Below are 27,733 nucleotides of genomic sequence, written 5' to 3' on the forward strand. Positions count from 1 at the left end.
CCTTGCCTTAAAAACATTCAATGAGGTAGCCTCAACTGCTTCACGGGGCAGGGAATTCCACAGATTCACAACTCTTTGTGCGAAGAAGTTCCTCCTCAGCTCAGTCCTAAATCTGTTCCCCTTATTTTGAGGCCATGCCCCCTAATTCTAGTTTCACCTGCCAGTGGAAACAACTTCCCTGCTTCTATTTTATCTATTCCCTTCATAATCGTATATGTTTCTATAAGACTCCCCTCATTCTTCTGAATTCCAATGAGTATAGCTCCAGTCTACTCAGTCTCTCTTCATAAGCAAACCCTCTCAACTCCGGAATCAACCTAGTGAATCTCCACTGCATCCCCTCCAGTGCCAGTATATCCTTTCTCAAGTAAGGAGACCAAAACTGTACACAGAACTCTAGGTGTGGCCTCACCAGCACCTTATACAGCTGCAACATAACCTCGCTGTTTTTAAACTCCATCCCTCTAGCAATGAAGGACAAAATTCCATTTCCCTTCTTAATTACCTGCTGCACCTGCAAACCAATGTTTTGTGATTCATGCACCAGGACACCCAGGTCCCTCTGCACAGCAGCATGCTGCAATTTTTTAAATACTAGTCCATTTTGCTATTATTCCTACCAAAATGGATGACCTCACATTTACCAACATTGTACTCCATCTGCCAGACCCTTGCCCACTCACTTAGACTATCTATATCCCTTTCCAGACTTTCAGCATCCTCTGCACACTTTGCTCTGCCACTCATCTTAGTGTCATCTGCGAATTTTGACACACTACACTTGGTCCCGAACTCCAAATCATCTCTGTAAATCGTAAACAATTGCGGTCCCAACACTGATCCCTGAGGCACACCACTAGTCACTGATCGCCAACCAGAAAAACACCCATTTACCCCCACTCTTTCCTTTCTGTTAGTTAACCAATCCTCTATCCATGCTAATACATTACCCGTAACATCGTGCACCTCTATCTAATGCAGCAACCTTTGGTGCAGCACCATGTCAAATTCCTTCTGGAAATCCAGATACACCACATCCACAGGTTCCCCATTGTCCACTGCACTTGTAATGTTCTCAAACAATTCCACTAAATTAGTCAAACATGACCTTCCTTTCATTAACCCATGCTGCATCTTTCCAATGGGACAATTTATATCCAGATGTCTCACTATTTCTTCCTTGATGATAGGTTCAAGCATTTTCCCTATTACAGAAGTTAAGCTAACCGGCCTATAGTTACCCACCTTCTTTCTACCTCCTTTTTTAAACAGTGGCATCACATTTGCTGGTTTCCAATCTGCGGGAACCACCCCAAAGCCCACCGAATTTTGGGAAATTACCACTAGTGCATTTGCCATTTTCACCGCCATCTCTTTTAGTACCTTGGGATGCATTCCATCAGGGCCAGGAGATTTGTCTACCTTTAGCCCCATTAGCTTGCCCAACACTATCTCTTTCGTGATAATAGTTTCTAGGTCCTCACCTGCCATAGCCTTCTTGTCATCAATTTTTGGCATGTAGAAGGGCCTAATGTTGTCTGTAATCCAAACTGTGGCTGACCTGGTCGATTTTGGGTACTAAAGGCCATTAGATATCTGTTAATTTATGTATATTTGCATTTAAGGATGTACCCAAATTAGGTTGCAGGGCAGTGTGATTGTTACAATCTACTGTATGGCTTTTGCTAAATTGAAGGTCTGAACATTAATTACAGGCTTTACTGATTTTTCTTTCCACTTGGTCACACTTCAAGCAGTTATTCTTCACTTTCATATCAGCAAGCAGGAAGAGAGTGAATAATGATGTCTGCCTCAGACGGGATCCTTGCTGGAAAGTAAGAGAGAGAATGGAGGGGCATTTGTTTGTTGCAAATTATCATGTCTGCTCAAGGCTGTGACACTGGTCTGAAATCTATTCTTTCAGCAGTTTGTACAGAATGAAATGTGTGGATCAAAAAGTAGCGTTATACTTTTAAACATATATTTTAAGGAAAATGTGTTCTTTAATTTGAGATTCTCAAGTGTTCATGACTGGTCTGCTACTTGTGCACTAATGCTGGGACTATGAGCTTCATTTCATGTTTCAGACAGGCTATTCTTGGTTTGCATTATTGGGATAAATCTTGAGCACTCTTATATTTTAGTTATAGTGTATGTGAAGGGATGGCACGGTGGTACAGTCATTAGTACTGCTGCCTCACAGCGCCAGGAACCCAGGTTCGATTCCAGCCTTGGGTGACTGTGTGTGGAGTTTGCACATTCACCTCATGTCTACATGGGTCTCCTCCGTGTGCTCCGGTTTCCTCCCACAGTCCAAAGATGTGCAGGTTAGGTGGATTGGCCCTTAGTGTCCCAAGATGTGTAGGGTAGGGGGATTAGCTATGACAAATGTGTGGGATTACTGGGATAGGGCAGAAGGATGGGCCTGGGTAAAATGACTGGAATGCTGGCGCAGACTTGATGGGCTGAATGGCCTCCTTCTGCGCTGTAGAGATTCTATGAAGTTTGATATTAAAGCTACAGTGTTACTGTTTGAAGTTACCTGGATTTTTCAGTTAGAGGTGATTGAAAGGCACTGACCATTTGCTATCTTTGCAACTGTTCACAGACGTTCAGTAAGGCTTTTGTGTGGAAACCTATGATATTTAGACATTTTAGTGTGTTGTCCTCTGCAGGGGATCAAGGACCTGTGCCCTATCATATTGAAGAATCTTTACACAGAAACACACAATCTATCCTAGGAAGTGTAATTTATGGAAAGCAAACTAAAGAGCATTGGATTCAGAAAGAAATTTAAATTAAATTTTGAAAAATCACAATTATTTAAAATTTGAAGGAATGAAGTTCCAAAGATGTAAAAATCAATTTTCAGTGGCAAGAGATTGGTAATAATTAAACTAAAAATTCACTTACACTTGAATGGTCAAACCGTAACTCATTCTGGCTGAGGACCACATCTTCACACATTTCATGTCAACTCTCTTGGTGAGGTACCAGTGTTGCAAAGCTTATGAAGACGCAGGGTTTAACTGCACATATGTGAATCCTAGAAGTTGGTGTCTGATTTACTCTGTAATAATGGGGGTGCTCATAGGCTCATCATTATTTTTAACCACAAAATCTGGGACAAAGTGCTAATACATCCTAATGTTAAAGTTACAATGTAACTGTACTCTGACTCTGAAATTACAATGTACTTGGTTCCTATCATGATTTTGTGTGGTAAGTATTAGAACATAATTTTATTGCTCCCTGCACATTTGATTTGGACAAGTATAATTGTAGTTATTTTCATCCCAGTTCTCTGACTCATGCTTTGTGCTACTGGTTTAGCATTAATGATGTTGCACCACTCAGTTGCCCCCATAGATGGGAGATTCCCATGGCGAACGCCAATATGACTGTAAATCACACTGCTTTGTTTGGTCACAGTGTTTGGGCTGTCATTGCACAAGAATGTTTGTAACTCATGGGCCATTTTTCTTCTTGTTTCAGAGGCGTTGTGCTTGCCCATGGTCCTGTCAACGTTCAGCCACTACTCATTCTTTCACATGGCAGCAAACATGTATGTGCTGTGGAGTTTCTCCTCCAGTATAGTGTCACTTCTCGGGCAAGAGCAGTTCATGGCTGTCTACCTATCGGCAGGTAACACACTTTTGTACTGTGATTTCTGATCTGAGCTAGGATTGAACAAACTGCTTTTCATTCTGATATTTTTCCCTGCACAATTTATGTTTGTGTAAGTAGGACATTCATTTTGAGCAAGAATTAAGTAGATTAAGAGGCAGTACAAGGAGCCTTTGTTTCAACAAAGATTTTAGGAAGAAGGAAAATCTATACCACTGGTGTATTTCAATCTTGGGGGTGCAAGTGGAAAAAAAAATCAGAATGGCAAAGACAATAAGGAAAGAGACACAAGACTAGTAGAAGAATTGGCATTTTTTTGTATCCTGCCCAGGAATGTGAGATGATAGTACTTCCCTAGATTTGACAACAAGATTTGATTCTTGGAGGAACTTTATGGAATTGCTTTATAGAATATTAACAATAAGAAGTGTTTAGTGGATATGGTGAAACCTCGTAGCAGGTAACATCAGTGTGAGGCTTTTGAGGTTGGAGCAGACATTGAGTGGCAGAGTATCAAAAGATTAAAAAGAGCTGGTGGAGCTGTCATGGGTAAGAGATGGGGCAGATGGAAGAGAAGATAAATGCTTTAAAAAAATCCTGACTTATTGGGGTGCCTGGTGATGGATTGGGGGGAAAGAGCGAGGAGACGTCATCAACTATAACAGAGGTGAGGCATATGAGATCAAACTACATAGCCCTCAACATAGCTTTGTGCAAAAAACAGATAGTAACATGCTGTTTACATGTGTATAGTGACAAATTCTAAAAAGGGATTTAAAGATATCCAAAGCCTTGAAAAGTCAAAGTATTTGGACTAATGACCATGTTTTCAAGGAGGGAAGGTGGACCAAGTGTAGTGTAAGGGATAAGTAGATTTTGACTTTAAACATAATAGGGCAGGAATAAAATTTTAAGGTCCACACCTTGAGGATAATGGAAAAGGTACCAAACGAATCAGAAGTCTAATTGGTGTCTAGAAAGTGGATGATTTGACATAAATGTTAAATATAAAAGTTGATGCCAACCATCACAGTATAGCAGAGTGGAGCAGGTTCTATTAAGAACAGTGAGTCAACTAGGGAAAGGGATGGGGTCTGCAATCTTCTCTATAGCCAGTAGAATGCTGTTAACTTATTGGAACAGAAAGAAAGATCAGAAGAGTGAGCTCAGCTATTGTACGAGTGAATATAGCTATATAATGAGTTATATACACAGCTATATATGAGTGAACACAACTGTGTTTAAGTGAATACAGTTGCTAGCTAGACAAAAGTATCAACAATGCTCTGGGTGGCTGATTCACAGTGACAAATAAAACGGTCTTTAACATAGATTGTGATTTGTTGCAGAATATTCTGCAGTTAAATAGGTAGAGGGCCCAGTGATGAGGGGACGTGGTGTATGAGTTCGTAGTGGAGTTCAGGCAACATATAACAGTATTTGAGTTAGTGGGGGGGTGGAGGCAAATTGGGCACACACAGTGCATGTGAGATTGGAGTTGTCCTTTCTACCATCAATTCCTTTCTCAAGGACACTGAGGCTTATTAAAGGATCATCATTTCTATCCTGCCTAAGATTGAATAGCTTAGTAAAGCACAGCAGTGGAATTAGGACCTGGCTCATCTTTATTGTTCAGCTCCGTGTTATTTCTATACCATGTCAGCAGAAGAAGATAGAGTTATATTTTTGTAGGACAGTTTAATTCGTTCATAAGTTTCTAGAATCAACCTAAGCCCTGATATTTTTCTCTGACCAATTCCTGCATTTGTTTCATTTGTTACTTAACCAACACTGTTTATTAGTCAGTGATGATGTTTATTGCTTTCTGCCTCTTGTGATTTTCTAGGTGTTATTTCCACATTTGCCAGTTATGTCTACAAAACCGCAACTGGCCGCTTAGGAGCATCACTTGGAGCTGTAAGTGACCCAAACCTTTTGACAAGCTTTAAATTGTTTTTATAAGGTTGTGTCCTGGTGTAATATAGTGGAGATGTCCTGGGAGCTATAACTGTGCTGTAATAAACAGTTTGTAATTATACAATTCCTTCTATTGAAAAGATATTCTTAATGAAATATTGAAAATCTCAAGGCTGAAAAAAATCCAGAGCCATCTGGAACACCTTCCTTCTAATCAACAATGTGTCTCATGACAAGAGACTTGTCAAATAAGACCATGAAGAAATCTAAGTCAGTTATTCCTGCAGCCTTTCTTGGTCACAATTATGATGCTCCCCTGCCCTCTATATCTCCATCAAGTCTTGCTTTTTTTAATGTCCTGCCTATTTTTACTGCTTGTTTGTCTGTATTAAATCAAAAAACCTGACTCATCTTCTATTTGGTAACTTGGTTACTTCAGTCTTGTTTCCCAACCTGGTTAGCACCCTACTGCTTTTAAAAGCCACAATCCATTCTTTAGTGTGTGCCACCTTCTCCTGAAATCTGCTTCATAAACATTTAATAGTTTAATGTTCCTGTTACTCTTTCCTTTTCCTTACGATGGACCTGATGATCTTAAGAACACTGTTCAATTGTTCCTCCACTCTGCCATTGCTTTTTGAATCACATAAGACGGATTCACAGAATCTTTACAGTGGAGAAGGAGACCATTCGACCCATCGAGTATACACTGGCTCTCTGACGGAGCATTCTACTGAGTTCCATTCTCCTGCACTATTCCTATAACCTGGCACATTATTTCTTTTAAGATAGCAATCCAAGGCCCTTTTGAACACCTCAATCAAACCTGCCTCCACCACCCTGTCAGGATGTTCATCCCAAACTCCAGTTACCCTCTGGGCAAAAATAAATTTCCTCACATCACTCTTACACCCATTGCCAATTATTTTGAATCACTTGAGTGCCCTTCAGCTGGGCAGATCCCTAGCCCTGTATACAAAAGTTTAACTGCAGAGTTCTCTGTGACATGCTGAAGCACATTCCCAAAGCTTGTGTTAGAGGCTGTGAGGAGACATTGAGTGTGAAGCCAGTATACAATCACTTGGTGATGTACAGCAGCAACAAACACGCAGGGTCATTTTCACCACATTGCCTAGTGAAAATTTTGATATGCAAATATTGACAATGTGGGTCAGATCTTTGATTTTTGTTTTCGTCTACTATCTTCTTTTCTTCACTCCAGTCTGGTGCAATAATGGCCGTGCTTGCTGCAGTCTGCTCCAAAATGCCTGAAGCGAAACTGGCTATCATCCTGCTGCCAATGTTCACCTTCACAGCCAGCAGCGTAAGTTGGTTGGTTGCACCCATTAGTTGCAACTTATTTATTGCCTGGAAAAGTGGGATGTATCTTTCTAGTTATTGCTCACATCCTATCACCTAAGAAATAGGAGAACGATGGAATCGACTCATGCGCAGAAAGAATTCAGTTATTAGTTCTTGGAATGTGATTAACACTGGCAAGTCAGTACTTATTTCCTGATAGCATTCTGAGTGAAACCAAGTCTAAACCAGGTATGGGTGGTGTTAGGTACCAAGGATACTGGTAAAATTAGGAAAGAGGTTACACATAGACACAACGAGGAGCTCGGCACTAAATTAAAAAGCAGAACCTCAGAGGTAATAATCTCTGGATTATTATCTGAACCACAATGTTGTGCCTTTGTTTAAAAAGGGCTGCATGGAAAAGTCTGGGAACTATAGGCCGGTGAGCCTCACATCTGTGGTGGGTAAGTTGTTAGAAGATATTTTGAGAGACAGGATCTACAGGTATTTAGAGACGCATAGACTGATTAGGGAAAGTCAGCATGGCTTTGTGAGTGGAAAATCATGTCTCACAAATTTGATTGAGTTTTTTGAAGGGGTTACCAAGAAGATAGATGATGGCAGTGCAGTTGATGTTGTCCACATGGACTTTAGCAAGGCCTTTGACAAGGTACTGCATGGTAGGTTGTTGCATAAGGTTAAATCTCACGGGATCCAGGATAAGGTAACTAAATGGATACAAAATTGGCTTGATGATAGAAGACAGAGGGTGGTTGTAGAGGGTTGTTTTTCAAACTGGAGGCCTGTGACCAGTGGTGTGCCTCAGGGATCGGTGCTGGGTCCACTGTTATTTGTCATTTATATTAATGATTTGGATGAGAATATAGGAGGTATGGTTAGTAAGTTTGCAGATGACACTAAGATTGGTGGCATAGTGGACAGTGAAGAAGGTTATCTAAGATTGCAACGGGATCTTAATCAATTGGGCCAGTGAGCTGACGAATGGCAGATGGAGTTTAATTTAGATAAATACGAGGTGATGCATTTTGGTAGATTGAACCAGGGCAGGACTTATTCAGTTAATCATAGGGTGTTGGGGAGAGTTATAGAACAAAGAGATCTAGGGGTACATGTTCATAGCTCCTTGAAAATGGAGTCACAGGTGGACAGAGTGGTGAAGAAAGCATTCGGTACGCTTGGTTTCATTGGTCAGAACATTGAACAGGAGTTGGGACGTCTTGTTGGAGTTGTACAAGATATTGGTACGGCTACACTTGGAATACTGTGTACAGTTCTGGTCACCCTATTGTAGAAAAGGGATTATTAAACTAGAAAGAGTGCAGAAAAAATTTACTAGGATGCTACCAGAACTTGATGGTTTGAGTTATAAGCAGAGGCTGGATAGACTGGGACCTTTTCTCTGGAGCATAGGAGGGTGAGGGGTGATCTTATGGAGGTCTATAAAATAATGAGGGGCATAGATCAGCTAGATAGTCAATATCCTTTCCCAAAGGTAGAGAGTCTAAAATTAGAGGGCATAGGTTTAAGATGAGAGGCGAGAGATACAAAAGGGTCCAGAGGGGCAATTTTTTCACACAGTGGGTGGTGAGCATCTGGAACAAGCTGCCAGAGGTAGTAGTAGAGGCGGGGACAATTTTGTCTTTTAAAAAGTGTTTAGACAGTTACATGAGTAAGATGACTATCGAGGGATATCGGCCAAGCACGGGCAATTGGGACTAGCTTAGGGGTTTAAAAAAAAAAGGAGCGGCATGGATAAGTTGGGCCGAAGGGCCTGTTTCCATGCTGTAAATCTCTGACTATGACTGAAAGATTGATAAGGAAGGAAAAGTATGAGAGAAAGCTAGATAGAAATATAAAGACAGACAGTAAGAGTTTCTATAAATATTTTTTAAAAAGAGTAAACAAAGTAAGCCTGGATCCTATAGAAAGTGAGTCTGGGTAATTAGTAATAAAAAATAAGGAGATGTCAGATGAATTGAACAGGTATTTTGCATCGACCTTCACTATAGACGATAAAAGTAACATCCCAGAAATAGCTGTAAATCAGGGACGGAGGAATTTAGAAAAAATACAATCACCAATGAAGTGGTACTGAGCAAATTGTTGGGTCTGCGAGCTAACACTTCCCTGGATCTTGATGGACTTCATCCTAGGGTCTTAAAAGAAGTGGCTAGTGAGATAGTTGATGTGAGAGAGAATGGAGCCAGGTTTCGAGTGTGGATGACCCTTCATCTGACTTGAAACGTTGGCTCTATTCTCTCTCCACGGATGCTGTCAGATCTGCTGAGCTTCTCCAGCATTTTCTATTTTTGTTTCAGATCCCAGCATCCGTAGTATTTTGCCTTTATCTATTGAGATAGTTGATGTGTTGGTTTTAAGTTTCCAAAATTCCTTTGATTTGGGGCAGGTTCCATCAGATTGGAAAATGGAGAATGTCACTCCTTTATTCAAAAAGGAATGGAGACAGAAAGCAGGAACCTACAGGCCAGTTGTCTTAACATGTGTCACAGGAAAATTGAGAGAAGCTATTAGTAAAGACATTATTATAGGGCACTTATCGCAAAGATAGGTAGGAAAATAAGATGTGAAGAGGACATAAGTCAGTTAAGTGAGAGGGCAAAGATCTGGCAAATGGGAGTATAATGTGGACATATGTGAAAATGTCCGTTTTGACAGGAAGAATAGAAAAAAAAGCGTATTATCTAAATGGAGTGAGATTGCTCTGAGGTGCAGAGGGATCTTGTTGTCTTAGTGCATGAATCCCAAAAGGCTAATATGCAAGTACAGCAAGTAATTAGGAAAGTTCATAGAATGTTGTCATTTATTGCAAGGCTAATTGAATTCAAAAGTAGGGAGGTTATGCTTCAGTTATACAAGGCATTGGTGAGACCACATCTGGAATACTGTGTAAAGTATTAGTCTCATTTAAGGAAGGATGTAAATGTGTTGGAAGCAATTCAGAGAAAGTTTACTACACTTAATACCTGGAATTGACCAGTTGTCTTATGACGAAAGGTTGGACAGACTAGGCTTGCACCTGCTGGAGTTTAGATCAAAACCTTTAAGATCCTGAGGCGTCTTGTAAGGGTGGATGTGGAAAGGATGCTTCTACTTGTAGGAGAATCTAGAATTAAGGGTCACTGTTTAAAAATAAGGGGTTGTCCATTTAAGACAGATGAGGAGAATTATTTTTTCCCTCAGAGGATCGTGAGCTTATAGAACTCTCTTCCTGAAAAGGCGATGGAAGTAGAGTCTTTGACTATTTTTAAGGCAGAGCTAGATAGATTCTTGATGAGGAAGGGGGTGAAAGGATGTCGGGGGCTGGGTAGGAATGTGGAGTTGAGGTTACAGTCAGATCTATCATGATCTTATTGAATGGTGAAGTGGCCTGCTGCTGTTCCTAATTAGCATGTTCCCTTCACAGAAGGACATTAATGCAGCGATGAAGTGTTGACAACAATCCCACAGGTTTCAGGGTCCATTTCCAGATATGTTGAATTCAGTTTCTCAGCTTCACAAGGTGGAGTTGAAGCTGATGGTCTGTGGGTTGCTAGTTAAATACTATCCCTGCTAGGCTGCTAAACCATAGAACTATTCATACTGCATTCCTATACAGTATCTATACTTCTGTGGATGTTAAGTAAAATGAATAAGAATGTGTATTAGCCATGTGGAACATTCATGGCAGCCTTTTAAAGTAAATCGCCCTTCAGCAAGATTTGCTATGCCTGGCAGTGCACTATATCAAAACTGTTAAGTGTATTTGAAAAAGAAAACACTGTACATTTTAGGAAATAATAAACATTCAATCACTTTTGCCTGAACATTAAGATATGACATAATGCTTCGCACAATGTCTTGCCCTCAACATAACATGCAGGAAGGTGGGTGAATGACTTGGCTCAGTTAACACTCTGACCGTTGAATCTTGTTGAGATGGTTCTTATTGTTTTTTTAAAAATCAAGATATATTGCATCTGTTTCCTAAATATAACCACAAGCTAAGGTGGATATTTGCAGCAGTGTTTTAGCTGGTTTTCTCTGTTGCAGGCTCTAAAAGCAATTATTGCCATGGATACAACAGGCCTGATTCTGGGATGGAAGTTTTTCGACCACGCAGCTCACTTGGGTGGTGCACTTTTTGGAATGTGAGTCTGCAGTCATTTCAGCTTCATTGGTTATTTTCTTTTGATCTGTGGTAAGACAGCAGTGGGCACACCACGCTGTCTGTGTCATGATATTGTGGGGAAAAGATGCTTCAGGTGACCTGGCAATCTTGGATTCAAAAGACAATGGTTGGAAGAAATTACTAATAAATTATTTTGAAGACCAACAGTGTAATCATTTGGAAAGTAATTAGTGACCAGTTAAGGTACTTGTGGGACGATGCAACTATAGTCTATAAGTGGTTAGACAAAAGCTCATGATTTAATGGGTGAGGACGAAAAATATTGGGTAAGAATCAGAGCTGGGAAAATTACAGAACGATCAAAGGGGTGTAGGAAAATAATAAGAGCAAGAAAGAGTATTCGGGGGGTGAGGAGGAGAATACTTGATAAGTCTCTCAAAAGAAAGGGTCGGAAATATGGAAGTAGGCATTATAATAACAGAGGAAAACAGAGGATTAGAGCAGAGAGGAACTACTTGACCTTTGCACACGATCACAGAAATACAAAGAAAACTAGAGATTAGCCCAGGGGAAAAACAGTTGGTACAAACAAAGTAATGAGATTGAAACCAAACAGATTTCTAGCTATATTTTTTCCCAAAAAAAGGAAATTGGAACTATTTTAATTATAATCTTCCAGTGCTCATTGGATTAATGATAGCACCGGGAACCAAAAGTTAGAAAATTTTCCATCTTCTATTGAAAATGGAGCAAATTACTAACCAAGTTAAAGGCAGCATGGTGGCACAGTGGTTAGCACTGCTGCCTCACAACGCCAGGGACCCAGGTACAATTCTGGCCTTGGGTGACTGCCTGTAAGGAGTTAGCACTTTCTCCCCATGTCTGCGTGGGTTTCTTCCAGGCGCTCTGGTTTCCTTCCACAGTCCAAAGATGCGCAGGTTAAGCGGATTGTCCATGCAAAATTGCCCCTTAGTGTCCCAAGATATGTAAATTAGGGGGGGATGAGCGAGGTAAATGCGTGGGGATATGGGGATGGGGTGGGGATGGGCCTGGGTAAGATGCTATGTTGAGAGTCGGTGCAGACTCAATGGGCCAAATGGCCTCCTTCTGCACTGTAGGGATTCTATTCTATGATAAGTAACTATTGGATTCAATTGTGGCTTTCAATAGTGGATTGAATAATTATCTGAAGAGAAAACAAATTGCAGGACTATGAGGGAAAGGTGGGAGAGTGAGACTAATTGCATTGTTCCTGCAGAGAGCTGGTGCAGACATGATGAGCTGAATGGCCTTCTATGCTGTAACCATTCTATGATTCTATTCTGTTCTCTAACAATGACAAAACATTTCTGCTATGAACAGGATAAGTAAGCACTTGCAAAATGTAACCTGATCAGGGAAATTGTTTAAGAGAACAATTGGATTTATTCAGCCCGTCTAACCTGCTCCGCTATTTGATGCAATCATGGTTGATCAGACACTTCAATGTCTTTTACACATACTATATGTATTAGAATTCTTCAGCATTAGAATCAATGGGTGTCCTATCCATGAATTTTCAAAAAACATTAACTGACATTGTGGATCAGAATTGCTTACATGAATGAAACATTTGTTGGGGCATTGGAGGTTGGACAAAAATTGGGGGAAAAAATAGATGTTCCCAAATGTTGGAAACCTGTTTTTCACTCAGTAAAGGAAGGTAGGAACAGAAGTAGACCATTCAGCCCGTCTAACCTGCTCCACTATTTGATGCAATCATGGTTGATCAGACACTTCAATGTCTTTTACACATACTATCCCCATAACCCTTTACATTATTATTAATCAGAAATTTATCCATCTCTGCTTTAAACATAAAAAGACTGAGCTTCCACTGTCCTCTGGGGTAGAGAATTCCAACAATTCACAACCATCTGTGTGAAGAAATTTGTCCTCATCTCGGTCTTAAGTGGCATCCCCCTTATTTTGAAATTGTGCCCCCTAGTTCTTTACTCCCCAACCAAGGGAAACATCTTATCTGCATCTATCCTGTCTATTCCTTTAAGTATTTTGTAGATTTCAGTGAGATTACCTCTCATTCTTTGAAACTCTAGAGAATACAAACTTAGGGTTTGCCCAATCTCTCTTCATAAGACACTATTGCCATCCCCGGAACAAGTTTGGTGAACCTTCATTGCACTCCCTCTCCGGCAATAATATCCTACCTGAGGTAAGGGGACCCAAACTGCACACAGTACTCCAGGTGCAGTCTAACCAAACTCCTATACAGTTGAAGTAAGACTTCGCTACTGTACTCAAATCCTCTTGCAATTAAGGCTAACATTCCATTAGCCTTCCTATTAGCTTGCATGCTAACCTTCAGTGACTAATGGACAAGGGCGCCCTGGTCCCTTTGTACATCTTATATAAATCAAAGGAAATGGAATTAGCAGTCAAGGGAAGTCTATTCAAGTTTGTGAATTATGCTAAGCTAGGTTAGTTACTGAATTGTTAAGAAACTAGTAGCAATATGACATGGATTAAGTAAATAAGTGAGCAATATTAACATATCAATGTGTGAAGTAGTACACTTTGGACATTAGAGTGACAGGTGGAAATGTAATCTAAATAGCTAATTCAGTACAGAGCTATTTGAATCTTGTGGAATATAGTGTTGAGTTTTGAGGCCCCCAGATTTCCACCTTGGAGAAATTTAAGCATTGATTCACTGGGATGATATCTGCACCACCAAGTACTCCCAAGTCCATATCTCCCTCATCATTTGTCATAATGCACTTGAGCCCAACCTCAGAAAAGCTCTCTGTGCTACACCACTTCCCACACTCGCACCCTGAAGCCTCTGAGTGGCATTGTCACTTTAAAGCTGAATTAGGGATTGTTTTGTGTTGTGAGTGTAAGGGGAGTAGGAACAACAGTTTATTCCCCTACTGCTTATCAATGAGAGGAGTTTATTTATTTGTCTCACTGACGTAGCCAGCTAATCAGAGTTACCATCTCTGATCTTTGGAATAACTCCTGTTCTCGCTGCTTTGCTTTCAAATCATTATAGTTTTCCCAGTACGAATAACAAAAACATCATAATTGCAATTTAATTAAAATTTGTTTACATATAGCCCACCTCCTCCCGTGTACAGCTGCTCAGAGACCCCAGGAATAAGTACATCGAGTGTATTGTTTGAAGTGGCACTATCACACGCAGTATCTGCATCATTGAAGTAACTCTCTTCTTTCTCTTTTTGCAGTTGGTATATCTTTTACGGCCACGAGCTGATCTGGAAGAACAGAGAACCTCTGGTGAAGTTGTGGCATGACATGAGGACTAAAGGTCCTGGGAATGGAGGACGTGGCCCCTCCTAAGCAAGAAGTTGCGTTTCAGAAAAAAAACTGATGTTCACTATGATTTTGGAGACGCACAGGATCGAGGCAATAACCAAACAAACTGGGCCCTGGCTGGGGCAGAAATTGACATCAGGACCTCAAATTCAGACAAAGCTACAAACTACAGCACATTTTTAACTTCTGAAAGAGTGTATTTAAAACGATTTCCGGGACTGTACAGTGAGAAATAAACAGGAGCATTTCGAAGAAAAGGTTTTGGCCAGAAATTTTTCTCCCACACTGCAGCCCGCTTTCCCCCCTGCCCCTCACCACCCCCAAAAAAAAACCTGATTTCAGGCCAGCTGTTTGAACAAAAACTCAACTGCTCGAAAGGTTTCTGAATTTGAGACTGTTGTTTACAGTTTGCAATCCGTCTCCATTCAGGTGAAACATCACAAGGTGTGAAGTCGTCAAAATGCTTCCTGTAATACACACCCACTCCTCTCTGAAGGAAGGCTCACCGATGAAAACTGAACACTTTGAAGCTTTTAAAAAAATACAAGGTATTTTTTAGATTAATGAAGTGTATCTGACATTTGGAAATCCATCGCTGTGATTTAAGGTCCTCAAAGAGAATCATTGGGAAATTTGCACAGTTGGTGTGTTTGTTTGCCTGATGTAAATGAATTAGGGATAAAGCCCTTAACTCAAATCTGGAGATCTCACCCAAGACCAAAGTGCATCCAGGGGGTACCACTGGAATTTAAACAGTGCGGCCCACTGACTCACAGAACTGGTAGCTTCCCACTGCTTGTCCAGCTAAGACCTCTCTACCTGGTTTGGCTGTTGGTTTGCAGGGTTCTCTGGAGCTACGGGTAGAACCTCAGTCAAAGTGACAGGTTTAAAGATGGAAAATATTGGGGATTTAATTTCACATCTAATTATTGCTTTTAGAACATAGAATATTTCAGGTTCATTGTCAATCATTATTTAGTGATCGGCAATGAAAGCTTATGGTTTGCCGTTATTACAGTTTAAAGTCTGAGACTCCTCTTTTCTTACTTTAAAGTAAAGTTTATTTATCAGTCACAAGTAGGCTTACATTAACACTGCAATGAAGTTAGTGAAAATCCCCTAGTCGCCACATTCCGGCACCTGTTCGGGTTCACTGACGGAGAATTTAGCATGGCCAGTGCACCTAACCTGCACATCTTTGGACTGTGGGAAGAAACCGGAGCTCCCGGAGGAAATCCACGCAGACACGGGGAGATGTGCAAACTCCACACAGACAGTGACCCAAGCCGGGAATCAAACCTGGGTCCCTGGTGCTGTGAGACAGCAGTGCCCCCTCTTTTCTGGTTTAGCCTGTGTTTCAAATAGGTGAATCTGGGTATCTTTTTACATCGTATATCGGCTCAGGTGTATTTTTTTAAAGGACCACCATGCCCCCTTGGTCTCTTTCTGATTGGTTGCTAGCCATTTTGAGCAGGCGAGCAGCCTAACTGACAGGCCCATTCCTGAATGTGCAAAGGGTGGCAGGGTTTCTCAGTGACTCAGTGTGTAGGGGTATTACAGGCTTTCAGAGGTGGTCCACTACTTGTCTCCCCCACCATGTTGCATTTTAAGTAGAAAATGTTCAGTGAGCTCTGTAATGCATATAACTGCTCACCAGAACTCCAGTGCTGAAACATTCAGATGCTCAGAATGTCATCACTGAATGTTATGTGCTACAGGTGACATATCATCTCTTGATTTGCTACTGCATAAAGGGACAATGCCATCTGAATGCTCAGCCATCTTGTTAATCTCATCATGTTACTAGAAAGAAATCATCAATATAGCACAGTTTCAGAACAGTTACCCTGTATTTTTAGGATTAGGAAAGCTGTATCAAGTTGAATTCACTACTCAAATTATTACCATTCCAAGTATCAAAATCAGTCAGATTTCTTAATGCCACCCCCATGTTTTACTTGGCGTATCTTTGTATAAAGATTGGAAAAGAGCAAGACAAAGCAGGTTGCTTTACTGGTTTAGCCGGTGTTTCAAATAGGTGAATCTGGGTGTCTTTTTACATCATATATTGGCTCAGGTGTATTGTTTTAAAGGGGTGATCACTGGGAAGAACAGAAGGAAGTGCTGGTGTATATAAAATACAATCTAATAATAAAATGAAATGGCTTACGTATTCATTTCATAATCTTCAGAAGAAATACAAGGCAAGACTTGAGCACAGCATTGGTATCTGAATTTGAATGTGTATTTCCACATCCCCTCCTCACCCCAGTCCGATTTTTCCCTATTGTCTATTTTCTAATTTATGCTTAATATGATGATGATTCAACCCCCACTGTAATTTTGATGTTGTAATACCTTCCATAGTGAAATATCACCTGAACCAGTAGTTAAATTGATTAAAGAACCAGCTAACATATAGATTGCACTTTATTGAGTCCTTAGGATGTTCCAAAGCACTTTAATAATGGACTTCTTTTGAAAAAACAGTCACACGTGGTGGCCACTTGCTCACACAAGGTCCTCCAAAGAGCACATGAATGCATGAGGGAAGAATGTTTGTCATGGCACGAGGAGCACTCATCAAACAGTTGAGTTTTGTGGCTGCCAGGTTCTAGGTTACAATTCCATCATAACACCTCCACTGGTGCTAGCCTGTAGTGTCAGTCTAGATTATGTGCTTAAGGATGTAATGGTATTGGGACCCAGAATTTTCTGTTTTAGAGGCAAAGGGCTGTCACCTGCTAGGACATACAACTAAATGCTGTAAACAAAGTAGTCATCGCTGTCGCCAGATAATAAAGGTTTGAGACTGGGAACATATCAAGTATAGAAAAACTCTTGTTTCTCGATTGCAGAGTTTCCATACAACTGCTTTATATTCCTGTGCTCCCAGCAACTACTAGGGTCTAATATTCAAAATGTCTGCAGACAACACAGTTCCTGTGGTCGTGCCCTGTAATAATACAAGATCGTTCTTTTTAAGATTTCAATGAAGTGCTGGAATCTATCAAATTGTGTAATTATTATTACTATACTGCTGCACTGTGTTGCTTTGCTGTTTTCCAGTGAATTGTCCCATTGTTGTGCTGCTCAGTTTAACCTTGCTTCCGTCCATATATTATGCTTAACTGAGTGAGTTTATTAAAAGTATGAAATACAGAATAAATTCAGTGCATTCAGATATGGTTTTTCAATGGAAGTTCTTGTCCCAACTATGAAACAAGGTTAATTGCTCACCACAGCTATCATCAACTTAAGCCAACAACTGTTCAGCTTAATGCAGTGGCCTACTGCTTACAAGTAATCCATATGCACTTAAATAAACAAGTCAGTTTAATAAGTGAAGAAGAGTTGTATGGTGTCTATTAACACAGTTGCGTATTAAGCAGGGTTGCAAACCTTGAGAATTATAGACACAATATTCATATTTTATGCCCTCAATTGATTATGATTGTAAATAAAGCAGGTTACAAATTAACTCCTGTTCCCCCTTTGAGTGGCTATTTGCTGCTACGCAGTGTTCCGAGAAAAATACACTGCGCGTTCCATGGAATTTGGAGTTAATCTATCATAAGAATGGCTGTATCACTCACTGTTTGAAAATGGCCTTATATATGGATCACTGAATCAAGGAATTTTACATAGCATTTACAGCACAGAAACAGGCCATTCACCCCAAAAGATAGTGTTTATGTTCCACCTGAGCCTCCTCCCCTGAGCAAAAAGAGAAAACAATTAATAAAATAATGGGAACAAAGCAAGATAGAAGAATTGAACGCATACTTTGGTTCTGAGTTCACAAAAGAGGGCATAAATAACCTCCCAGAAATGTTAGGGAACCAACGATCCAGTGAGAGGAAGCTCATTTGTCAATTGCAATCCCATGCTACAAGTTTGTTGATCTTTACACCCTAGCTATGACTGTAACGCTACATTCTGCACTCCTATCCTTCTCTATGAACGGTATGCTTTGTCTGTATAGCATGCAAGAAACAATACTTTTCACTGTATACTAATACATGTGACAATAATAAATCAAATCAAATTAATGTATTCCCAACTAACATGGTGTCATCCACAAATTTTGAAATGTTACTTCCAATGTCCAAGTCTTTTGTGTAAATTGTGAACAATAGTCTATCAGTGATATTTGTGGAACAGTGCTTCCTATCTTTTGCCAATCTGAGGTAATTATCTTTAACCACTGCTCCTTCACCAATTAATTACAATTATTAGGAGAGCGACGGCCTAGTGGTATTATCGCTAGATTATTAATCCATAAACTCAGCTAATGTTCTGGGGACCCAGGTTCGAATCCCGCCACGGCAGGTGGTGGAATTTGAATTCAAAAAAAAAATATCTGGAATTAAGAATCTACTGATGACCATGAAACCATTGTCAATTCTCGGAAAAACCCATCTGGTTCACGAATGTCCTTTAGGGAAGGAAATCTGCTGTCCTTACCTGGACTGGTCTACATGTGACTCCAGAGCCACAGCAATGTGGTTGACTGTCAATTGCCCTCTAAACAAAGGCAATTAGGGATGGGCAATAAATGCTGGCCAGCCAGTGATGCCCATGTCCCCTGAATGAATAAATGTTTTAAAAAGTTACTAGGGTAAGAGTCCTGTGATGCAGTGGGTAGTGTCCTTGCCTCTGAGTCAAGCTCTGGGTTCAAGTCCCATTCCAGGACTTGAAGGAAGATATGTTCATAATGTGGTCAAACAGGTTGGCCTCGTTTGTCCCGAAACCGTAAAATTCCGCCCGAGATCAACGGACCTTTCCATGGTCTGCCCTTGTCTGCTCCGATTCCCATGGTGGGCAGGACGATAATTCCAGCGATAAGTTCATTCCAAGGAAGAGGAAGCATGTTAAGGGGAGGACGAGGCAACCATGGCTGATAAGAGAAGTCAGGGACAGCATAAAAGCAAAGGAAAGATACCGTGAGGCGAGGAATAGTGAGAAACCAGAGGATTGGGAAACCTTTAAAAGCAAGCAGAGGACAACTTAAAAAACAGTAAGGTGAAATATGAGGGTAAGCTAGCGAGTAATATAAAAGCAGATTGCAAGGGTGTTCTTAGATCTATAAAAGGAAAGAGAGAGGCAAGAATGGACATTGGACTGCTGGAAAATGAGGCTGTAGAAGTAGCAATGGGGGACAAAGAAATGGCAGAGGAATTGAATGGGTACTTTGTATCATTCTTCATGGTGGAAGATACCAGTAACATGCCAGACCTTCAAGAGAGTCAGGGGGCCGAGGTAAATTAGTGGCCATTGCCAAGGAGAAGGTGCTAGGGAAGCTGAAATGTCTGAAGGTGGATAAATTACCTGGACCGGATGGATTCAGGGTTCTAAGGAGATAGCTGAGGAAATTGTGGAGTCATTGGTGGTGATCTTTTAGGAATCACTGGAGTCAGGGAAGGTCCCAGAGGACTGGAAAAAGGCTAATGTAATACCCCTATTTAAGAAGGGAGCAATGCAGAAGATGGGAAATTATAGGCCAGTTAGCCTGACCTCTCAATATTCCAGTATTGGGTAAGATCTTGGAGTCCATATTGCGGAGTACTTGGAAATGCATGATAAAATAGGGCTGAGTCAGCATGGCTTTGTCAAAGGGAGGTCATGTCTCACTAATTTATTAGAATGCTTTGAGGAGGTAACGAAGAAATTAGACAAAGGAGAGCCAGTGGACATGATTTATTTGGATTTTCAGAAAGCCTTTGTCAAGGTGCCTTACAGGAGACTGCTAAATAAGCTAAGAGCCAATGGTTAGAGGCAAGGTACTGGCATGGATACAAGATTCACTGACAGACAGAAGGCAGAGAGTGGGGAATAGGGGTCCTTTTCAGGATGGCAATGGTGACTAGTGGTGTTCCACAGTGGTCAGTGTTGGGACCACAACTTTCACTTTATACATTAACGATCTGGAAGATGGAACTGAGGGCATGGTTGCTAAATTTATGGATGATACAAAGATATGTAGAGGGACAGGTAGTGTTGAGGAAGTGCAAAGAAGTGGCAGATGGAATATAACGTGGGAAAGTGCGAGGTTATGCACTTTGGTAGGAAGAATAGAAGCGTTGATTACTTTTCAAATTGGAAAGGCTTTGAAAATCTGAAGCACAAAGGGACTCTTTTAAGGTTAATATGCAGGTTCAGTTGGCAGTTTGGGAGGCAAATTCAATGTTAGCATTCATTTCTAGAGGGCAAGAATACAAGAGCAGGGATGTACTGCTGAGGCTGTATAAGGCTCTGATCAGACCCCATTTAGAATAATGTGAGCAGTTTTGGGTCCCATACCTAAAAAAGGATGTGCTGGCCTTGGAGGGGGTCCAGAGGAGGTTCACAAGAATGATCCCAGGAATGAAGGGTTTGTCATATGAGGGGCAGTTGAGGAGTCTGGGTCTATACTCGATGGAGTTTAGAAGGATGAGGGGCGATCTAATTGAAATTTACAGGATACTGAGAGGCTTAGATAGAGTGGACATGGAGAGGATGTTTCCACTACTGGGAGAGACTAGAACTTGAGGGCACAACCACAGAGTGAAGGGACACCTTTAAAACTGAGATGAGGAATTTCTTCAGCCAGAGGGTGGTGAATCTGTGGAACTCTTTGCCACAGAGGGCTGTGGAGGCCAGGTCATTGAGTGTCTTTAAGACAGAGGTAGGTAAGTTCTTGATCAATAAGGGGATTAAGGGTTACGGGGAGAAGGCAGGAGAATGGGGATGAGAATCATATCAGTCACGATTGAATGGCGGAGCAGACTTGATGGGCTGAATGGCCTAATTCTGCTCCTACATCATATGGTCTTATGGCCAGTTGAGTGCCAACCTGCAAAATCCTTCCAACATGCCAATGGTTGGCAGTAACAGCAGGAGAGAATCCTGGTCAGCCACACTTGATGTGGAGTGGCGCTTCTCAAGCTATAAGCCCCTGGCAACAGACGAGTGACCTGTTCTGGGAGTTGCTAGCTATGGAGATAGACAAAAGTTTGCCTTAGTGCACCATTTGGTGCAGGAAGAAAATTGCAATTGGACCAGTCAGTTGCCAATTGATAAATTACTAACTTCAAGTTAAACAAATCCAATCTAGTTAATTAATATAATCTGTTTTCAGGCTCCCATCATTTTGTTTTCTTCTACTCCATTGTTCGGACTCGTTGACCCCTTAGCTTTAAAGGTATTTGTGACCCTGAGTGAGAAGTAGCTTCAATGTTTTACAAGCTATTGCCACAACCCTGACAGATGATGCAATATTTGGCTGAAAATAAGAAAATTAACTCTTTGCTCTTCTCCTGTTTCTGCAAATCTTTATCTCCTGGGAAACATTATTTAATACAACGCTCAGTCCATACCCAGGGTTGTACATGCATTATAGCTATGACACCCATAGCTACTTACGTAATGTATTCAAAACATTATGCTTCTCTGGGTGACATACTATACTGTTACTTTGCACAATGTAGCTTCCCCTCCCCCCACCCCCCGCTTGACCTGCTCCGTCCACTAACATTCCCCATCTCTGTCCTTCAATAAAAACTATTAACAATGCTTTGAGCAGCAGCAGCTCCTGGAACATCCAAATCTGGTGGGATAGTTTGCTGGTCGGTCAATGGACGCAGAACTAAAAATCCATCAACTGTAATCTTAGCAAGATCAACCTTCAATCTTTTCGCGCCTAGTTAACGATCAACACCAAATAGCTGCGAGTGACTGCCATGGTACCAAAATGAATTGGATTAAGTAGGATACATTGTGACACGAAAACAGATCAATAAGCCCAACCATGTTGATTTTTATGCTGCATTCAATTTTCTTCCCATCTCCTCTCATCTAAATCTACCATCATAACATCGTAATATAGGAACAGGTGCAGGCCATTCAGCCCGTCAAGCCTGTTCCGCCATTTAATATGATCATGGCAGATTGGACACTTCCATGACTTTTACACCCACTAGCCCCATGACCCTTTATGTTATTGTTAATCAATAAGATAATCCTCCATTCCCCTCACCCTCATATACTTGTCTAGTTTCTCCTTAAGTGCGTTTATACTATTTGCTCCAACCATTTCCTGTGGTTGTGTATTCCATGTTCTCAACTCTTTGGGTGAAAACATTTCTTCTAAATTCCCGTTAGATTTCTTGGTGACTGTCTTATATTGATGGCCCCTAGTTACGTCACTCCCTACAAGAGGAAATATTGCCTTTGTATCCATCCTGTTAAAACCTTTCCTAATTTTAGGTCACCCCTCAGCCTTCAATTCTCATTTAGACAGCAAATGGATAAACGAAGTTGGATAGTACTGTCGTCTCAAGAAAACCAGCTGACAATTTGGACTATGGATAGAAAGGTTTCACCATATCTCTGTGTAGCAAACAACAACCTAACCAACGGCACACAACCTTCTTCAGGAATTTGACTATTTCCAGATAATTCCAGACTGTGCCCTCCTGTTCAAATTCTACCAAACATTTTTATCCCACTAAACTGATACAAACATTGGGTGCTGGCTCTGTCCAGTTTCCAGGCTCAAACTCCAGCTAATTTTCCTAATTTCCTATTCCTGAACCAAGTCGTCCAGGAGAAAAGATATGGATTGTGATAGAACAAAGAAAAGGCCACCTCTGAAATTTTCCACCCTCTCTAATGGGTGAAAGTTTCAGAGAATCAGATGATGAAGCACATCCTGTAATTATCCATACATCGTGACCAGTGGTGTGTATCCAGACTCCTCTCACTGCTACTCTTCTATGGGATGTTAAAAGAAAACTACAGGCTTGCAAAACTCCTCAGATGGACCTATATACTTTAAATTCGAGCCTGATTTAATTGATGCTGATAAAATAATGCAGGGTCTAGACAAATTATTTCAGTTTAATAGTTTGCGGAGGTCTGGGGCCTGTGTATGAATTAACACAGAGGAAGTGGTTCTTCTTTTCCAACGGCAGACCTTTGGACTATGCTGCCAAGTAAAAGCTGATTCATTCTGTACCTTCATGAGAGTGCTGGATCAGTTCCTGACTGGGACAAATATTACCGTATACATCAGATACTTTCACTAGAAAAGGGATCTTTAACTATATATGTGTTGACCACAATAAACAAAGGTGATTCTTTTTGAAAGTTCATTTTGTTCTCTATTTTACTTTGGGTCAATTATCAAGGTTCTGACCATGAAGATAAGACTTCTGATTTTTTTTTTATTATGATCTTTCTGCTTTATTGTAGATAATTTGAGATGATGGATATCAGAATATTTGGTGTTTCTCCAGATGATAAAATGACGATATCAGTGATATATTCCTCCATATTAAATACACAGATGAAGGGACCTAATTTGTCTGTGTGGAGTTTGCACATTCTCCCCATGTCTGTGTGGGTTTCCTCCAGATGATCTGGTGTCCTCCCACAGTCCAAAGGTGTGCAGGTTAGGTGGATTGGTCATGCTAAATTTTCCTTTAGTGTTCCAAGATATGTAGGTTAGGGGGATTAGCGGGGTAAATATGTGGGGTTATGGGGATAGGGTAGGGGGGTGAGCCTGGGTAAGATGCTCTGTCAGAGAGTTGGTGCAAATCTGATGGGCCAAATGGCTTCCTTCTGCACTATAGGCTGTCTATGATTCTATGACAGAGAGTAATGTATCTAAGTTTGCGAATGGTACAAAGCTAGATGAGGAACATAAACACAGAAAGTAAGCTTCGAGGAGGACATAAAGTGTTAAATTTTCCAGTGGGCAACAAGACATTGATGCATGGCGATATAGAGGTCGCTAGCACGTGCAGGTTGTCAAGACACCATTGATGCAAATTTTTGGGACGTATCCTCACAATTGAAAGCCTCTGCATTCACTGTCTTATTAAAGACAGTGTCTACATATCTCAGATAATAGACCTAATGAGAGGACTTGTAGCCCAGGATGGCTGGAGACATGAGCGCTGCTGAGGTGGAAAGGCAATGGGGTTTCTTGGACACCTGCTGCAAATTTGAAAATGAAGAGGCCCACACCCGGCAGGATTATCACTGTAGAGGGGGGAGACCCCTCTTCAGGATTGGTCTTGGTCATGGCTTTGGCCTTTCCTCCTGGCAGCATATGAACTATGTGGGATGGCATGGTGGCACAGTGGTTAGCACTGCTGGCTCACAGCGCCCACTCAGGTTCGATTCCCGGCTTGGGTCACTGTCTGTGTGGAGTTTGCACGTTCTCCCCGTATCTGCGTGGGTTTCCTCCGGGTGCTCCAGTTTCCTCCCACAGTCTGAAAGACGTGCTGGTTAGGTGTATTAACCCGAACAGGCTCCAGAGTGTGGCAACTAGGGGAATTTCACAGTGACTTCATTGCAGTGTTAATGTAAGCCTACTTGTGACTAATAAATAAACTTTACTTTTTACATAGAACCTCCGGCTTTGATATTCCCCTGGATTCCTTGGGAGGCTACCATCAAGGAGCTGGAAGATTCTGCAATCAATGAGAGGCCATTCCGACAACAAAAAACTGCCATCACCTACAGATGATCCCTAAGTGGGTCTTCAATAATTGTTCTAATTGGCTACCCACCTCTGTGGAGCAGGTGACCTACTTTGTCCTCGGTCACCCTTGGGAAATTCCCCCATAAGTGGGCAGACATGGTTTCTCCCATTTTCCTGGCCCCTGCCTCCAAATATAGGAGCTGGAAAATCTCGCTCACAGAGTCTGCAAAGAGATACAGGTTAATGATTAATGAGTGGACACGAAGGTTGCAAATGGAGTATAATGTGGAGAAATGTGGTTATTCACATGAGGAATAAGAAAGGATAACAGAAATGTTTTTAAATGATGAGAAACTATGAAATGTTGAATGTTCACATTAATTTGGGTGCCCTTGTACATAAAACTAGTTATCATGCAGGCACACAAGCAGTCAGGAAAGCAAATGGTATGTTGACCTTTATTTCAAATATTTGGAGTACAAGTGTAAGGAACACTTGCTTTAATTGTACAGGGCTTTAATGAGACCATTACCTGAAAGACCATTTTTTTTGGTGTCCACATCTAAAGAAGGATATACTTGCCTTAGAGGCAATGCAATGATGGTTTACTAGATAAATTGTTTATAAAGTTGTCCTGTGAGAAGATATTGAGATGAATGGGCCTATACTCTGGAGTTTAGAAGAATGAGAGGTGATCTCAGGAAACATATAAGATTCTGATGGGGTAAATACAGAGAACCTGTTCCCTCCTGTTAGAGAGTCTAAAACTGGGGCACAATGACTCAGCGTAAAGCCATTTAGGACTAAAATGAGGAAAACAATCCACTCAAATGGTTTTGTATCTTTGGAATGTTTGATCCCAGAGCACTATTGATGTTTGGTTGTTAAGTATATTGAAGATTGAAATCAATAGATTTTTGGACTGTAAAAGGGTCAAGGTATAGAGGGGTAAGACCAAAAGTGGAGTTGAGATTAAAATCAGACCTTACTGAATGGGAGAGCAGACTTGAGTGGACCAAAGGCCTACTCCTGCTTCTGTATTTTATGTCCTTATGTTTTTCAGGTGATAAGGTGTGATGATAGATATAGTGAATGTGCAGTGTGTTCCCTCGAATGTGCCGTGTGTTCCCTCTGGCAGTAAGGTGCAATGATGGATGTAGTGAAGTGAGCAATGTTCCCCAAGAAACATGATCACAATGTTGATTTAACCTGAGATGGCAACGGAAATTGTGATTTTATTTCTGTTCTTTACAGTAAACTGCAAGTCACTTTTACCTACGAGCTAAAACGCAACATGACTAAAGCTATTCATTGAGATCAGTAATGTGTACTGGAGCGTGACTATCCAGTGCTTAGATATGAGGTCATTTTAATGTCCTGTACTGAAACAAATACCAAATGGCCCTAAACCAGCCTCTGGGGTTTTCAGTAGACTGCTCAAAAATAAAGTACCTCTGAGAAATTAAACAATTACTGAATGTCAAATCGGGTAACTGAAGAGTTTTTGCAGCAGGTCACTGTTAGATACCATATTGAGAGGCAGCCAATCATCATTAAAGCCAACCGAAAAGCTAGCAACAGCTTGCCAACAGCTTTGAAAAGTTGGCACAACACCCACAAAGCTGACAACCCAACACTGGCTCTCTTCCTGAGCCTATATGACTCCCCGAAGAAAAATAGGGTCTTTGTAACTTAATCTGTAGTTATACCCAACATTCTTTCATTTGTTTTGGATCAAAAAAGAACCGAAATCAAGAAGGGGGAAATCCAAATATTGAAAGGGAAAAATTGGTAATGCACTTTTCTGACAAACTAAGATGTTCCCTTGGAAATCTTTGTTTTTCTTCAGTTGAACGTTAGAATTCTGGTTAATCATGTAGATATTTCACCATTGTCAGATTTTTAGCCTTCCGAAATGCAAGCAATGCAATCTTTAGTGGGTAATTTAAAGCTAACTGTGGTGATTGTTCCTTTAAGGGGAACACAGCAGAGCAGGGGTCACGTGGCCTGTGTGACCAATCGGGTCAACTACTACCACGGCTTGTATTATCATAGAAATCATAGCACCTGGAGGAAACCCATGCAGACACGAGGAGAATGTGCAAACTCCACACAGACAGTGTTTGTGGAACTCAGACCTATAACCTTATTCACAGTCTTGCAGTCCCAAATGTGCTCAAGTCCAAATCATTTAGTGAGCATCAACTGCAAACTCAACCATCAGCCATACTCCAGAGACTCAAATTCAATTTGAGGGTAAGAGCCCCAGATGAATCAATCATGACATTGCTAAACTGAAGCACTATCAGAGTATTGTGATTTTGGAGCCACCCTACATGACATGGTTAGTCTGTGGCATGAACAACAATGCTATTCAATGCAGATTGCTTTCAGAGGTCAATAAAAATTTTAAACAAGTAATGAGGAAAGCACTGGCCATGGAAAGTGCTGAAAAATATGAACAAAAGCTGCAGAGCATACAAAATGGCACCTTTCACCAGTAAGGGCGGTAACTGCAGTCAGCCATGGCACCAAAACCACCAAAGCAACTGCAAAGTAGGAAACAATTTCAGCCACCAACAAAACAAAAAGTTACAGAATAGGCAATCAGACAATAATTATTAAGTGGAATGTTACCAATGTGGAGGTAACCACATTCCTGAATCATGCCAGTTTAAGGAGGCTGAGTTTTTTTGTTATAGAAGAGGACATTTGATAAATCAATGCAGAGTTAAGTCAAGTTAAGTCAAGATCGCCAAGTAATCGATCAAATAAGGTGTTACAAGTATACAATGTGGAAGAGCTTAGCCCCAATAATTCTGGTACTTACTCTCTTCTGTTTAATCTAAAAACAGGCAAGATAGACACTATTACTGTAACGCTCTTGGTAAATGGGAAGCCTCTTAAGATGGAAGTGGATACAGGGACAT

The 27,733-nt window shown here is 41.0% G+C and overlaps 1 protein-coding gene across 3 annotated transcripts in view; it reads left to right on the forward strand.

Annotated features, from left to right (window-relative positions):
* parlb (presenilin associated, rhomboid-like b) overlaps positions 1 to 26,285 on the forward strand; it is a 40,356-nt gene extending 14,071 nt beyond the window's left edge. For 2 of the 3 annotated variants that reach the window (XM_078207317.1, XM_078207319.1), the window contains exons 5-9: positions 3,496 to 3,645; positions 5,474 to 5,544; positions 6,767 to 6,868; positions 10,918 to 11,015; positions 14,242 to 16,749. In XM_078207317.1, coding sequence (XP_078063443.1) covers positions 3,496 to 3,645; positions 5,474 to 5,544; positions 6,767 to 6,868; positions 10,918 to 11,015; positions 14,242 to 14,356 — 536 coding nt within the window. In that variant the 3' untranslated portion in view covers positions 14,357 to 16,749. Of the gene's footprint in view, positions 1 to 3,495; positions 3,646 to 5,473; positions 5,545 to 6,766; positions 6,869 to 10,917; positions 11,016 to 14,241; positions 16,750 to 24,729 lie in introns of those variants that run through there. The other variant, XR_013496980.1, reaches the window with a different exon arrangement.
* The last annotated feature ends 1,448 nt before the right edge of the window (positions 26,286 to 27,733 follow it).

The sequence above is a fragment of the Mustelus asterias genome, unplaced genomic scaffold (assembly GCF_964213995.1).
Source record: "Mustelus asterias unplaced genomic scaffold, sMusAst1.hap1.1 HAP1_SCAFFOLD_2205, whole genome shotgun sequence".
Taxonomy (NCBI): Eukaryota; Metazoa; Chordata; class Chondrichthyes; order Carcharhiniformes; family Triakidae; genus Mustelus; species Mustelus asterias.